The sequence below is a fragment of the Myxocyprinus asiaticus genome, chromosome 5 (assembly GCF_019703515.2).
Source record: "Myxocyprinus asiaticus isolate MX2 ecotype Aquarium Trade chromosome 5, UBuf_Myxa_2, whole genome shotgun sequence".
Classification (NCBI taxonomy): Eukaryota; Metazoa; Chordata; class Actinopteri; order Cypriniformes; family Catostomidae; genus Myxocyprinus; species Myxocyprinus asiaticus.
In genome coordinates this window covers 17,156,585-17,172,684 of record NC_059348.1, presented here as the reverse complement: position 1 = coordinate 17,172,684, position 16,100 = coordinate 17,156,585, and the positions used below count along the sequence as shown (strand labels likewise).

General features: G+C 38.4%; 2 protein-coding genes across 2 annotated transcripts in view; one reads left to right on the top strand and one right to left on the bottom strand.

Annotated features, from left to right (window-relative positions):
- Nucleotides 1–206, bottom strand: part of LOC127440611 (uncharacterized) — a 76,960-nt gene extending 76,754 nt beyond the window's left edge. The window contains exon 1 of the mRNA XM_051697290.1: nucleotides 150–206. Coding sequence (XP_051553250.1) covers nucleotides 150–206 — 57 coding nt within the window. The remainder of the gene's footprint in view (nucleotides 1–149) is intronic.
- A 4,042-nt stretch (nucleotides 207–4,248) lies between these two features.
- Nucleotides 4,249–13,523, top strand: LOC127440381 (Krueppel-like factor 9). The gene is made up of 2 exons (XM_051696909.1): nucleotides 4,249–5,039; nucleotides 9,639–13,523. Exons 1-2 carry the CDS (start codon nucleotides 4,535–4,537, stop codon nucleotides 9,908–9,910), a joined length of 777 nt encoding a protein of 258 aa, XP_051552869.1. The 5' UTR covers nucleotides 4,249–4,534; the 3' UTR covers nucleotides 9,911–13,523.
- The last annotated feature ends 2,577 nt before the right edge of the window (nucleotides 13,524–16,100 follow it).

The window sequence follows — 16,100 nt, the reverse complement described above, 5'->3', positions numbered from 1 at the left end:
AAGTTAGTTTGCAAAAATGCATACAGAGTAACGTTCAGTCTATGAGTATCATGTATTACCATTACATTGTGAATACAGAAAGTATACACTACATTATTACTTATTAAAGCTTATCAAGTTATATATAAAGGATACAGAATAGAACAAACCTTTAATGTCATCTCTGGACATCCCGGTCGCACATCAATGTCAACAACACAGTCCATTGCTAATTGACTGCCTCCCGATGAAGGACCTTGCAGGGCACTGGCTATTGTTGTACTGTATCTATAGGTGTGTCTCTGGCCTTTCTGCACATCTGTATAAACATATGAATATATATGTATAGCATATCCACATACATATGTATTATTAAATAGAAAAAAATACACATCATATGTAACTTACTGTGGCATGTAGATTTGCAAAGTTGACCTTGGTGCAGACTGTGGCAGTCAGCTATATATATATATATATTTTTTTTTTTTTCAAAAAGTAAACAGAGTTAAAAAGTGATAAACAAATTGATGTGCTATTTATTGATCAGTTCATTTATTATGCAAAAGTACAATTTAAATTTATCTAAATTAATCAAATGAATTATACAATCTAATCAGAGTTCAGTATGTATACTCCAATAAGTCCTAACAGTCAAAAACAATGTATGATATTAAACACTTACCACATAAGATGACGACCAAAAGAATTAAACGGAGATCTCGGATCCATGTAAGACAGACTGGAGACATGGCCATAAGTAATTGAAATTAAATTAATGCCTTACACCAGCACTTCGTAGGAGAGACCATTACTGGGAAAGTATAGCCACAAAAGTAAATGGAGAGATGTTGAGCCAAGCCTTTGTAAAATCCACAGGACACTCAGACACCAATAAGAAGACAGCTGCCCACCAGGGGACCATCCAGCTAACAAAATCTTACAACATGCCAATGGACATCTTGAGCTGTATTCAAAATCAGCCTTTGTCTTCTCATCACATGGCCACAGATTTGGCAAATTCTGTTTTATGTGGGAATGGTGGGCAAGATCATTGGCACATTGCAATATTGTTTTGATTATAATTCTGGTTCATTTTTTAATTTACAGTATTGAGCTGGACAGGTCACTCAAACAAACAGAACAATGTTTTGATAGCACCATAGATCCACTGTGTTACAATTTCAGGGGAAATCAGCCTACAAATGGCTTACTTACAGTATAGTTGACTCTGCATATTAAGCTGGGATAAGAGAAAGAATTTTAATATTAAAAAAAAAAAATTGCTTTAGGAGGTTCAGGCTAAATTATTTGCAGAAAAATACCCTAACCAGAATGTTTGAACAATATCACTACAGTGCTACTCAGCAAGCACATCAATAAAATGTGCTTCAGTTATCTGAAAGGTTTCCTTAAATGAATGGTTCACCCAAAAATGAAAATTATCTTGTCATTTATTAACCCTCAGGCCATCCCATATGTGTATGACTTTCTTTCTTCTGCAGAACACAAACCAATATTTTTGAAGAATATTTCAGCTCTGTAGGTCCATACAATGCAAGTGAATGGTGGCCAGAAATGTGAAGCGGCATAAAAGTAACCAATATGACTCCAATGGTTTAATCCATACCTTCAGAAGAGATATAATAGGTGTGGGTGAGAAACAGATCAATAGTTAAGTCCTTTTTTACTATTAATCTCTACTTTCACTTTCTTCTTCTTTTTTATTTCTTTTTGGTGATTCCCATTATTTGTGCATATCACCACCTGCTGGTTGGGGCTAGTCGAAGGTGGAGTTTTATAGTAAAAAGGACTTCAATATTAATCTTTTTCTCACCCACATCTGTCATATCACTTCTGAAGACATTGATTTAACTGCTGGAGTCATATGGATTACATTTATGCTGCCTTTATGTGCTTTTTGGAGCTTCAAAGTTCTGGTCACGATTTATTGTTTTGTATGGACCTACAGAGCTGAAATATTCTTCTAAAAATCTTCAATTGTGTTCTGCAGAATAAAGAAAGTCATACACATCTGGGATGGCATGAGGGTGAGTCAATGATGAGAGAATTTAAGGCCTGTCTGCACCCTCGAATGCATTTCACTGGCACCATCTGCTGGGCTAGCTGTGCAGTTAGGCCTCTGGATCACATTTATTGTAATAATTTTAGATTCAACCTAAAAAACATACCTTATATTTTGAGAAAAAAAAAAAAGATTCTTAACCTGTATCTATGTCTTATTTTCCAGTAGAAATATCCAAATCTCTTAAAACAAGATAATGTGTAGGGGAGAATGGGTGTGTTGTGACGTGAGGTGAGTTGTAACACCATCAGTTTAACCAATTAAAAATTAGATACAGAGGTAGTATTACTATCACATGAGGAGACAGTAGAAGTTAGTCTCTGTGTAAAAGGATTTACATGAGAAAAACAAATTTGAGGTAAGCAAGCACGATTTCACACCTGGTTTATAATTTGCAGTCATGTTAATGGATGTTAAATAGCAGACATTTTAGGGATAAGTGTGAATAAGTACATTTCTAAACCACTATAGTTTGTAGCAGATAAATATGGAAGTACTATTTACAGACATTATGGCAAAATTACAACACCTCCACACACTCACAAAGTATTTGGGCAGCTCTAATGTTCACTGATACATTATTCCATTATTCTTTTCATTTCATCAGCAGCACTACCAAGTTTACCACTGCACCTTTCACTTCAGTGATGCTGGACACAAAGGGAGGAGGTCATCACACATGAATCACAGCAACTGTTTGGATTTTGAGGTTGCCCTCCTTTATGCAGTGTGTTTAGTCTCTCTGATAATCTTGCTGTTTGGCATGGTTTGTTCTTCTGTGTATTACTATGACATGCTATATACAACAGACTCCATCTGGTCTTTATAGGAGAGACTGAAGCCCTGTGTTGACCTTAGTCTATTCTGCTGGAGTTTATGGTGCATTCTGATGACACCAGTTACCTGTCATAATATGTCTTAATTACATAAGAGTAAGGGCTTTTTTCTTTTCTTTCCTTTTAAATAAATGAATACTGTTGTTCACACTTCACAGTAAACTCCATAAAGAGTGTGTGTTAAGATGGGGCATGTCGTAATCAACGCTAATTTGGGGCGTCCATTGAAAACAACAAGAAACAAAACAAAAATCGCATGCCATAAACTAAACACGGCTAGTATGTGCACCATGATGCCTGTTTTCTTGGCTTGTAGATGAGGTTCCTTTAAAACATATAAAGTACCAAGTTGAGGAAGGCGCATGCACCACCATCCTCATCTTCACAAAACTCTATCCGACATAATGAACCGATTATCGTTCATTTCAGTAGTTACGATCACATTGCCCACTACACGAAGGTCATAAATTCGGAGCAGACAGTACTGTGATTAGTTTTTTTTTTCACAGTTTCAGAGTGTCATTTGAGAAAAGCACTCTCTCTGGTCCACGCCCGTAGTCCGCGTCAATTCCCTACGTCATTCGCTGTGTTTCTCTTTGCATGCTGGCGATATTTCGATTTTCGAATCCTACTATGAGAAAAGATAAACTCACGAATATTACGGCACGCTGAAGTTGCTTTGTAACCTCCCTGGAGCGTCCTGTCACGGTTTCTTAATAAATATTCATAGCACAGGCCATGCTTTGTTAATCCAGAGCCCTTCTACCAAGGTGAGCCTACAAGGTTAGCAACAAAATGCAAATAACGCGGCACTCCCATAGACACTCTAAGGGCGGTACACTGGGAGACCAGAGGCCGTTTTTTTAATGGATGTCTATGGAGGAGACGCTTCAGTGTGCTGAATAAACTGCTTTTCTGAGGAAAGAACTCATCACTTAACGAATTGGACGCATGTAAGCTCATTTTCAACATGTTTTACAGTAAATAATCCTTTTAAAGTGAACTATGTGTAAAGTTTACAATGATAAAATTGCTGTTTTATAAGAGAAGACGTGGACAATTTTGCGACAGGTAGGTGTTAGTTTACGGCTCTCCCCATTCATTTATAAGGTATCCGCAAACGGTGACTAACTGTCGTAAAACGCTAGTTGACCGTTACGCTCCCTTTTATGGTAGAAACGTGTAATTTTGAAACATGTAAAGAATCTTTGGTTAATTTGCTAGGTGAGCACCGCCTATTTCCCAACGTCTGCCTATCAGCCGGTCAGTTAGGTCTGACGGCGCATGACGTAATTAATATTTATGAGCAAAGCCCTAGCCATAGTGAGTTTAGTAAATTCGTTACCGGGGGCGTGGTGTGGGCTTTACCGGCTCTAGCAGCAGACACAATGAAATGAGGGGCAATGTAGGATACCACGTTGGGGCTTGAAACGGAGACACGCTGGTAGTTTATTTTTTAACTTCTTTTTTGGACCTTTTATCTTTAGTTTTATTTATTTCGTTTGAATTGATCATAGATAGCGAGAGCAGAGGCCGCTCATCGAGCTGAACATCTTTGGAGAAGAACTGAACGGGCTCAGGAAACGAGGCACCCCATCATAACTTTTGCTTTGTCGTTAAACACAGTCGCGAAATAATGTCTGTCGCCTACTCGGATTATTTTGCCGCCGAGTGTTTGGTGTCGATATCCAGCGGTCCCGTCCTCCACAGACCCACCCCGGTGTCTGGTGCGGCTCAGGCCCCTGCTCGGGGCCTTCCTCCCGGGGAGCCGGACGGGTCGAGCGAGGACAGGGAGGTGCGGGAGACGCTCCAGTTAGAGGGGGCCAACATGATGACGGTGGCGGAGATCCTCACGGACCTGCACGGCAAGTTTCGTCCTATGTCGGCCTACTCCGAGAGCAGCAACTCGTCGTGCGGAGAAAGCGGTTACACCACGTTGTCTGACTCCACCACCCCGACGCCGACCATGACCCCCTCTGCCACCCCTGTCCCGGGACAGTACAATAACACCCCCCAGCAGGCTTGGGGAGGAGGGGGCGCACCCCGGTCGCCCACCAAGCGTCACCCCTGTACTTTTGACGGATGTGACAGGGTGTACGGAAAATCATCCCACCTGAAAGCGCACATCAGAACACACACAGGTGAGCTGAACCACATGGGACAGGATGAAGTCGGTAATGCGGCAGATATCATAGGGATTTATATCTAGACATATCTAACCCTCTGATATCCACACATATATAAGCAGTTTTCAATCAACTGCTTTCTTAGCTGTTAATAGTGTCTGGCGTTTGTTTGGTGAGTGTTGTCAGGGGCTCTTCTTGTCAGCACTCCCCAACGGCACTGAATATAGATATTGCAAGTGAATTTGTGGATGATAACGTAATTCATTATTCGTTAGTTAAACAAAAGAGGGGAAAACTCCCAACTGTGGCCTCCGAACAAAGAAAGTTATTGAACAAAGGAAGGAGCACGAGGAAGGACCGAGTATAGTAGTGTAGTGACGAACCTCATATTTGCATATGAACGGAGCCCGAGCACAGACAGCGCGCGCCCGCCGGTCACGCGCAGGTTCCCGTTTAAATGCACCTTCTGTTATTTGACTGAAGCGAAAAGAGCTCTTTAAGCCACGCACCTGGCCCCTCTCGTCATGAGCTATTCAGTTCACAGACTGTCTGTAAACACTTGGTTTTGTCCAAGAATTAAAGTGCAATGTGGGGGACAAGGTGATGCCTTTTAACCGAACACCAGTACAGGAGTTTGTACACTTAAGAAAATGGTAGTATATTAATGAGACACGTGTATAGTAGCTAGTACACTAATGCAACTGTAGTACGGTTGCTAGTATACTCGCAAGTCAGTACAGTGGGTACTAGTACACCAGAAAAAGCTACGGTGCTTCCCAAATCAAGTACTGCAATATCCTACGCCATTTTGTCCTGCAAGTATGTGTTCACACTGAAAGAAGTGTACTTCTTGTACCCGATGTTCTTCAACCGAAAGAATGTTGGACACTCAGCGGTCATGGCTTGCCCTAAGTAGCGGAAGGGGTGGAGTTACCTGGCCAATGCTGGCCTGACAAATCAATTGTAATTAAAGGGATAGTTCACCCAAAAAGGAAAATTCTCTCATCATTTACTTGCGTTCATGCCGTCCCAGATGTGTGTGACTTTCTTTCCTCTGCTAAACACAAACAAAGATTTTTAGAAGATGATATTAGCTCTGTAGGTCCATACAATGCAAGTGAATGGTGACCAAAAACTTTGAAGCTCCAAAAGGCATCATAAAAGTAATCCATACAACTCTAGTGGTTTAATCCATGTCTTCTGAAATAATCCAATCGATTTTAGTTGAGAACAGGCCAAAATATAACTCCTTTTTTACTATAAATCTTGACATCAGCAGTCTCCTTGGCAATCATTTTTTTAAGCTTGATTAAACTTCTTAGCGCCATCTAGCTTTCTGTGCATGTGTCAAGCACTAGGGATTGTAACCGAGCTTGAAATCATGATCGTGCCCAGAGACTGCAATGGCAAAATGTATAGTGAAAAGGAGTTATATTTTGGTCTGCTCTCACCCATAATCACTTGGATCGCTTCAGAAGACATGGATTTAAGAACTTGAGTTGTAAAAGACTCAGCCATGTAGTGGATGAATTTTCAAAGTGTAGTATCGTCCCAAATGGAACAATTATAATTTTCTTTTATTACACGGAAGCATTTGCCATTTTTCAGATGACGAAACTGACATTTCAAAAGCACTCGATGCGTTGCTGCTAGCTTTAGCGTGGTAGCCACTTATGGGGCTTTTCCACTGCACGGTACAGCTCAACTCGACTCTGCTCGCTTTTTGGAGGTTTTCCACTGTGGATAGTACCTGGTACCTGATACTTTTTTTAGTACCAACTCGGTCGAGGTTCCAAGCGAGCCGAGCCTATACTAAATGTGACGTCAAAACCCTGCAGATCACTGATTGGTCAGAGAGAAAGTTAGCAACAATGACAGCAATATCATTTGTTCACGCAACTTTTGAATTGTAAAAAGAAAAGTCTGTGTGCAAAACCACGCCGTGGTCAATAAACGAGTTGCAGACGTTCCTCTCGTTAGCGACGAACGAAACGACGTGAAACGAAAAAGTCTTTCAGGAAGTGTCTCAGCTGTTGACCGCACCAGACCTACCAACAGTGTAGGGAAAAGTTAAAAAAAAAAACTTAAAAGTGACTACAGAACCATCAAGGACCACAACAGCCGGAGTGGTTCAAGCAGAAGAAAGTGGAAGTGGTTTGACCAAATGGACACTATCTATGGCAATGGGAGGGAGAGTGCCCTGGACTTTTCTGGATGGTACGTTTTATTACGTTAACTCTATATTCTGCTTGAAAACTTCACTTTATTTAGTTGACCAGCTGCTGGAAAGCTTGCTTCTAAAACAACCAGGCCAATTTAACTGTCACACTTGTGTAAAATCACCATGCAACAACTGCTTTATACAGCACAATGAGCTAGTATCTAACAGCTAACGGTCGTGTTATTGTTTATGGTCAGTAATGTTTGTGTCGCGTTTAAGATGATGTCACAGCAGTAGAGGCGGCGCAACTATGACGATCAGCCTATAATCCCACCCACAATGAGGTGGCACTAAACTGCAGTGGAAAAGCAAGCTCAGAAAAGTAAAGCAAGCAGAGTAGAGTCAAGTCGAACCGTAGCGTGCAGTGGAAAAATGCCATTATATCTCCAATAATGTACATATTCACACCGTGTGGGATGATGGTAAATCATTCAACTTACATTTGTAAGCTGCTGTCTTCACTGAAGTTTTGCTAGTTGCCACATTCACCATATCATTTTATTAATTATTTTCGGTTGAAGAAGTACATCATCTGGGTACTCGTAGTACACTTCTATTTTGCATTTTCAGTGTAAACATACTACTAGCACTAATTACAATACAAAATGGGGTAGAGTCATGCAAAAGTGTGAGGTTTGAGATGCACATAATGCATGCACATGAACCTTCACTTCTGTCAGCTGAAAAACAGCGAATACTTCTGTATGATAAAAAATCATTAGTGTTCTATTTGGTGAGTGTAGTGTAAGTGCGTAGTGTGTCAATTGGGACAAACCTGTATTCAATTGGTAGTACACTGATGAAACACCGGTACATTAGCTAGTAGGGCTGTCAACTGGGCTGTGAAACTAAATGTAGATTTTTACCTTAAATATGAGCAAAATTAGAATTTTAAAGTCACCAGATTTTTAAATTGCCGTTATTTCTTTAGTCCACAAGAGGGCGCAACAAATACATACAAGCCAAACAGCACCATGTTGAATTATTGCAAAGAACATTCTTTCAAAAAAAGAAAGTGTATTTTAAACTAAAGTGCACAAAATAAAATAAAAAAGATTTAGCCAGTTCATGTTCTCAAATATTAAGTACAAAGTAAAATGAGGGGAAAAAGTCTTCAATAGGCAGTTCTATATTAACATAGTGTAGCACTGGTGCCACAGTACAAGTTAAATTACATTTTGGAATTTGAATATTTGTAGAATTTAAGAAAGAAGTAAAAAATAACTTTTTTTTTTTAACACGGCATCTAAAAAAGACAGCGCTCCTGCACAAGAATAAACTGGCTGAATAAACAACAAAACGTGGTGTAACAATCAAAGATGTTCATCTAGCATGTGTTTACATAGAAAAACAAATGGTAAACTGGATGGTTGCAAAAGCATTCGATTTGAACAGCCCCTTAGGTGGAGGTCTTTTTTGGTTGCGTCTTGCTCTCTTATCAGCGTTTCTCAGATTATGCAGTGGGGTTTAAAACACTGTCAGGAAAGGAGTCCTATTTGGAAATGTATGTCTTGAAATGCTCTAATTTTGTTTTGTTCTATTCCGTTGTGCTCCTTCTGATGCTCTTAGTTTGAGCCACTTCACCACAGAGTTCTGCCGAAAAGCACTGCTATCTGGGAATATTACTAACATGCAAACAACTGTAATTAATAAAAAACACTGTAGTGTTGCGTTATTACTAAGCTTGAGTCGGGGGTAGTGTACTGTGGCCATAGAGCTGTCTATTGAAGCGGTTTTCCCCCCTCGTTTGATTTTTTTACTTAACATTTGAGAATATGACCCAACTAAAACGTTATTTATTTATTTATTTATTTATTATTAGTTCAAAATAGAATGCTCTTTTTTTTTTTTTTTTTTTTTTTTTATTACAACCAGGAATGTTATTTGCAATAATTTAACACTTTGCTGCATGGTTTAAGTATTCAATATTCCCTCTTGTGTACTAAGAAAACAACATCAATTTAAAAATATACTGACTTCAAAATTTAAATTTAATTCAAATAGTGGTAATATTTAAGGCACACATTCAAAATTCAAATGCACCGTTTTAGCATTAGAGTGCGTTTTCATCTTAAATTCAACACGTTTTCGAAATTTACCTTGAAAGCCTTACTAGTAGCTAGTACACTAAGAAAATGCAAGTGCAGTTGCTAGTACAGTAATGAAACACTTGTAGCTAGTACACTTGGAATACAAGTGCACATCGAGGGAGCATAAAGGGTACAGTACAGTAGCAAGTGAGCAAAAATATGCTCAATGTTCATGTGTTGTTTTGGTGAGATCTGTTTGCAGTATACTTGCTGTTCACACATAAAAAAAAAACCGTTATGACAAAGAGTAAAGCAAGTAGTTGACAAGAAATTGTATGCTAATTGTCCATGTGTACTGTCTAGGCGAGAGGCCCTTTCCGTGCACCTGGCCCGACTGTGAAAAGAAGTTTGCCCGTTCTGACGAGTTGGCCCGGCACCTTCGTACCCACACCGGCGAGAAACGCTTCCTGTGCCCACTCTGCGACAAGCGCTTCATGCGCAGTGACCACCTCATCAAGCACGCCCGTCGGCACCCCAACTTCCACCCCTCCTTGATCAACCGGAAGGGCCCGGCTCAGGGATCTGCCTCAACCCCGCCAGCTGTTGCCTCAGAGTACGCCAGCACTGCCTTGTAGACACCCCCACTGCCTCAGCACCCATCTCCGGGACCTCATCATATCCTTGCCCTCTGCAATATGACCACCATCTCGGCTTGATTTGATCACCGTGCATGCTGGGATCCTTTTAAGCTCAGTCCTCACTTCCACAGGCCAAAAATGTAGAACTTCACCACGTCTTCCTCCGAACCCCTTCGCCCAACTAGAGATGACCAAAATGGGCAAAGGATACACAAAATGCTCGAGCACATTCCCCTACAAAGAGCCTGAGTCATGTGTTTTATATTATATATCGTGACTGATAAGTGATGCAGAATACAACATTGGCCTTAAATTGTGCCAGCTTTTGGTGGAATATATTGTAAGCTTTTCGTTTATGGTGATCTAGGCAGAAATATGTAAAATAACAGTAAAACAGAATTTTTTTTAATGCATCCTGACAAAATTACCGCCAGTGTTAGCACAATGTTTTCTAACAAACATTTTGTTGTTATCTTTCATCTAGTTATATCGCTTGTCAGCCATGTTTAAGAACTTCCAAAAGGATGCATCATGGTTTAAGGGAAAGTTTTCCTGTTTAACAGCATTTTTTTTTTTTTTTTTTTACAGTTGATTCATCTATCAAAAATTTAGCACAACCTTTTAGTCTTGTCTTTTTGAATAGCCAGAGTACGTCAGAATAGCAAACCCTCTCTGGTGCTGTTGTTTTGCTTGTCCATTCGTGCTGTATGATACAATAACCAGAATGAATTGTATAATTATTGCGAAGCATTTTTGTATTACTCACAATGTTGTCACATGCAGCGACATTGTGCGTTCTCAAAAGGTTTGGTACACATTCAGTTAAACCAATGAGGTTTAAAGGGATAGTTCACCAAAAAATGAAATTTCTCTCATCATTTACTCACCCTCATGCCATCCCAGATGTGTATAACTTTCTTTCTTCTGCTTAACGCAAATGAAGATTTTTAGAAGAATATTTCAGCTCTGTAGGTCCATACAATGCAAGTGAGTGGTGATCAGACTTTTGTAGCTCCAAAAACCAAATAAAGGAAACAGAAGTAATCCATAAAACTCCAGTGGTTAAATCCATCTCTTCAGAAGGGATATAATAGGTGTGGGTGAGAAACAGATCTAATTTAAGTCCTTTTGTCTTTACTCTAAATCTCCATTTTCACTTTTACATCTGAAAGTCACATGCCTGTTTAGTTTCACTTTCACTTCTGAAAGTTAAAGTGGAGTTTTAGAGTAAAATGGTTAATCGTAATAAGTAATTGTCATTTTTTTGCTTATTTCCTTGTGTTTTCTATTAGCATCAGCATGGCATCTGAAATATTTGGTTTTAATTATTATTAGACCATGTATCTATTATTATTGTTTTCCGCTTGGAGGAACTCGTTTGTTCATGTAATGTTGACATGTTTGTACATGTAGCAATGTCTAATAGTAATGTGGATACGTGTAGATAAATATCTATGCCTGCCGCTTCAATGGAAAAGATGTTATTATATGAACTACTAGAAGTAATACTTATACACCTTATATTAGGGGTGACAGTACTCGCTTGAATAGAATAGTTCTGCTTGTGTGCGAGTGTTTGTGTGTATGTATATTCATGCGGGAGAGGAGGGGAAGCTATCTCTCTCTTTTTCTCCAAACTGTCACGCCTGCGGAGTGAACCTCTTACAACTATCTCAGAGAACAAAAAATACATCAGGAAACTCAAAGCCTTAAAATCCTTTGATTGTTTTGCACCATTGTTTACTGTTTTATATTTTCTACAGGTGTGCCATCAGGCACGGATTCTCTCAACTAAAGAAATACACATGCAATATTGCACTTTTTCTTACTGGTATTGTCAATGAAATACAATTCATGCTAGTGTGATGGGTTACACTGTGGAGATGCTACTGCATAGTGCTTCTACAATACTGTGGAAGGGGACCTATCACAATAAATTGATACAATAGTCTAAGTATGCACCTTTGTCCGAGTGCTTCAACCAGTGTGAGAACAGACAAAAGCAAAGTGGACTTGGATTTTCGTGGACTTTTCAGTTTCGTCTGTAATGACCGGTTTAATGTTAGACTCTCACAGTTATTTCAGTTACGGATACAAAAGCTCTGCCTTGCAAATGTGTTGTTTATGTCATTTGTCTTGTGTCTTCCCTTTCTAAAATACAGATAGTTTTTTGTATTAGTTTATGATACATTTAGTCTGAAAATTGTTTTGTCTATGCTATTCATGCAATATCCATAGTGCTTTAGGTAGCTGCTGGCAGTTATCTGAAGTGCGATGATCAACTCTGCATTCTCAGCTACAATTACAGAACCAAACTAGTATCTAAAACTATGTATTCGTTCTGTAACAAATTAAATTATGTATTTGTTAAATGCTTTGTATGTTTGGGCATTATCTAAAAGGTTTTTCTTTTCAAAGGCCTTCTAAAGAGCTGTTTCCCTGTCGTCTCGAATCAGATGCGTGGTTTGAGTTGTCTGTGGATCTGTTGTACTGCATTTGGCTGATGCACTATGACATCAATGGTACACTGTGTTAGGCTGCAGTGGGCTTTGTATCTGATACTAAACAGTCTTTTGATTTTCAATTACAATGTCCTCTTTTAGCAGTCCGGATCCAACTGATATCCTCCCATTATACCAAACACCTTTGCAGCTAGTGCTCTGGACAGGCGATGCTATCACAAACCACTGGATCAAATCTGATTTGTTTGTATTTGTGTTTTGTGGTCTTTAAGTTCAATTATTAACTTTTCTATTGTTTGGTTTGTTGTACTGGAAAGTCATGTTTCTTATGCTTTGAATTACTGCTCTGTTTATGTACTATAGATGTCTATAAAGTATGCAGTCTTCTAGATAGAGTTTAGGATGGAGCCCAGATATCTGTTATAGCTTAGCAATCATATAGAGAAGAAAACTAGTATTCTATAGTTCCTCTGGGAGAAATGCTGCATCATTTGCTGTGTTTGAGGCATCGTGTCTCTGTATATCAAATTCAAGTGAACTGAGACGCGTGTGAGTGTTGTTGCTTTTACTCATGCCACTAGATCGAGAATTTAGAGGACCGACTGTATTTTAAGAACTGCTTTGTTGCTTGGCGTACAATCTAGACCTTGTCCATCCTTAAGTTTTCTCACACTAACCTGATTATGCACTGATTGGCATATTGTCTATGGTAATCACACTAAAAGGACGTCTGATGAGATCTGTTCTAGGTCTCAAGCTATCTATAGCCATGTCTTCTATCAGTAGGCCAGCGGGTTTTGTCAAGACAAAAGTTTCTGTGTATCCTCCTCAGGTGATAAAACTTGATGCTGAAGACCTCTGTCCTTCATGAGTAGGACGTAATGTTAAGCATTCTTTTCATTTGCTTTGTTTTGCATTATTCTGCAAATTTGTATTTATTACATGCTTTTGTTTCGGTGTGCTTTAAGATTATTATTATTTTATTTTTTTTTCAATACTTATGTTATGAGACTTGACTAATCATTTGATTTGATTAATTGATCATTGTTTGCTTCCAACAAAAACCCTCCAGTGCTTTTTAAATAATAAATAAACGGATGAAGAGTTGTTTGGTGTTTGGGTGTTTTTTGCTTATATTTGAAAACACTGAAATAATGGGGTGTCATTGTAATGTAGTTTTTTTTTAATTAGGTCATCTCATTTTCAGTAAGATTGTTTTACTAATATTCAACAGCACCTAGTCTAGTTGACAAGACATATTTAGCAATGTTCACAATGCTATAGCAATGCTACACTTGACTTAAAACCATTTAACCCTTAACTCTTGTGCACTGTTCGTTTGTGAGTCACACTTGTGATGTTCGGGGGTCAAAAGTGACCCGAACATGTGTAATATTTTCCTTTTTTTTGTGCTTTTTAAGTTGTGCATTTTTTGGGGGGGGGGGTTATGGTATTTAGACCTTATTTAGCACTAAATGACATCATTTTCATATAAAACAAGCTAATTTTATCTTATCTTTATTAAAAAAAAATCTTCATTTTAGTAAATTGAAAGTGTCAAAACATCACCATTTGTCATGCATTGGGGGCTCTAGTGATATCTGCTGGAATTTCACAAAAAAAAAAAAATTACATGAAATAACTGTGGCCAGTAGATGACTTCAGTGCTCCATGCATGTTCTAACAAACTTAACCCTTCGAGACATTTTTGTCTTTTTCATTTTTTCAATATGCCAATGGCATAAATTTTGCCAAAGGTGTGTATTTTGGGGGAAATTTTGATATTTCAACCTCAGTTCCTAAAATACATCTATAATACACTGTGTACACAAAATAGTTACACGCAGGACCTTCAGGACAAAAATGTCCCCATTGAAACGCATTAAAACTGCAATATTTGATCCCAGTGCCATTAAAGCATAAAATCATGAATTCTATGATATTATGCTTTCATTCCGGAGCCCTGGCTTCAAAATTTCTCATGTTTAGCCTATGGAGCAAATACATGCTTTTTTCCTATTTTCTGTTAGCTGTATTATAGAGCACTGCAGGCCAACTGAATAAATGATGCAGCTAAACTTGTGTGGGTGTGCTGGTATGGATGTCAGAGTGTGTTTTGTACGTGTGTGTGTGTAAAAACAACAGTGGCATTATGTAAACAAACTGGAATTTAAAGGGTTAAAATCCTGAAAATGAATGAATATTTGGTAGTTATCATAAGAACCGATGTTGGTTAAAAAATCTAAGTCAGATTTTCGGCAGTTTTTTGACGTGGACATTTTTGTCCTCTAATGTCCTGAGTGTTTTCTTTTTTAATCTGACACTGCATCAACAATGTTGTTGCTAATCATTGACATATCCCAGACTGTGATAATCTAAAAAAACCTCTGAGTAACCTTTTTTTTATTGAGTTGTAGTGTCAGATTTTTCAATGATCCTCCAATATGCTGCCAATGCTCCACAGACAAATTTGACCGTGTAACAAACAAAAGACAGAGTTGTTATTTTGTTACCTGTCATTTATTTCAAACATCAAAATTCTAGCCCTAAACTTTGTCACACAGGGGTCAGACTCAGACTTTGACCTGTGTGGTATGTTTGGTATATAGGCCAAATGTCCTCATGAGTAAAAATAAGTGTTTTCTGCACTGTGGATGTTTTATAGTCCTTCATTTATGTGTGGTTGTGTTCTGCATTGTCTGATATGGCGGGCCAAAAATGACCCGGAACAACACAAGTGTTGGTTTTTTTTTTTACGACCTCTTAGACTTATCAAATCAAGTCCAGATTTGTTTTGTGTGTATGTGTTCAGATAGCTAGTGGAGGAAAAGTCACCAAGTCTTGTACCACTCAGATAAAGGATAACATTTTTATTAAAGAAAAATAATCAACACGTCCAAATAGCGCACAAAGTTTAAAGGGATAGTTCACCCAAAAATGAAAATTCTCTCATCATTTACTCACCCTCATGTTATCCCAGATGTGTATGACTTTCTTTCATCAGCAGAACACACACACAAGATTTTTAGAAGAATATCTCAGCTCTGTAGGTCCTTACAATGCAAGTGAATGGTGACCAGAATTCTGAATCTCCAAAAATCACATAAGTCAGCATAAAAGTAATCCATAAGGCTCAGAGTATTTTCCTTTTAGGGTGAACTATCTCTTTAAGTGCATGGGTATTTCACCAAACATTATAAGGTACATAGTCGGGTCTTTAGAAACCTGGGACATACATCTATCACAAGTGGATCTACAAAATGCCTAGATTGTGTAAAATGTCCAAAAGCATTTTCAAGACGATTAGAAAATAATAGAATAGAAAATATTCTGATATGTTATATTTTTCATTTATTAAAGAGATGATGCAACAAATTAGGACAAATATAGGACAGGATTCATTACTTCCGCAATGAAATTTCATGAGACGCAACTGGCTGTCAAACATATATTGCGCTAAACATGACATATAAGCTACACATACTTTATGTATTTTCTTAGATACTTTTTTCCTCTACATAGGCGCACAACTTACATAATTTCAGTAGTAAACACAAATGACAATAGCCAAATTATATTCTGTTCATGTGTGACACTTGCTATATAGTTTACCGTCATGCAGCTTCTTTGTCAAATAGCAATTGCAAATGTAAATCAAGTCAATTACGGAAACATCAGTGCCACATTGTGAAACAAATAGCATGGTAATATGTATGTGTACATAA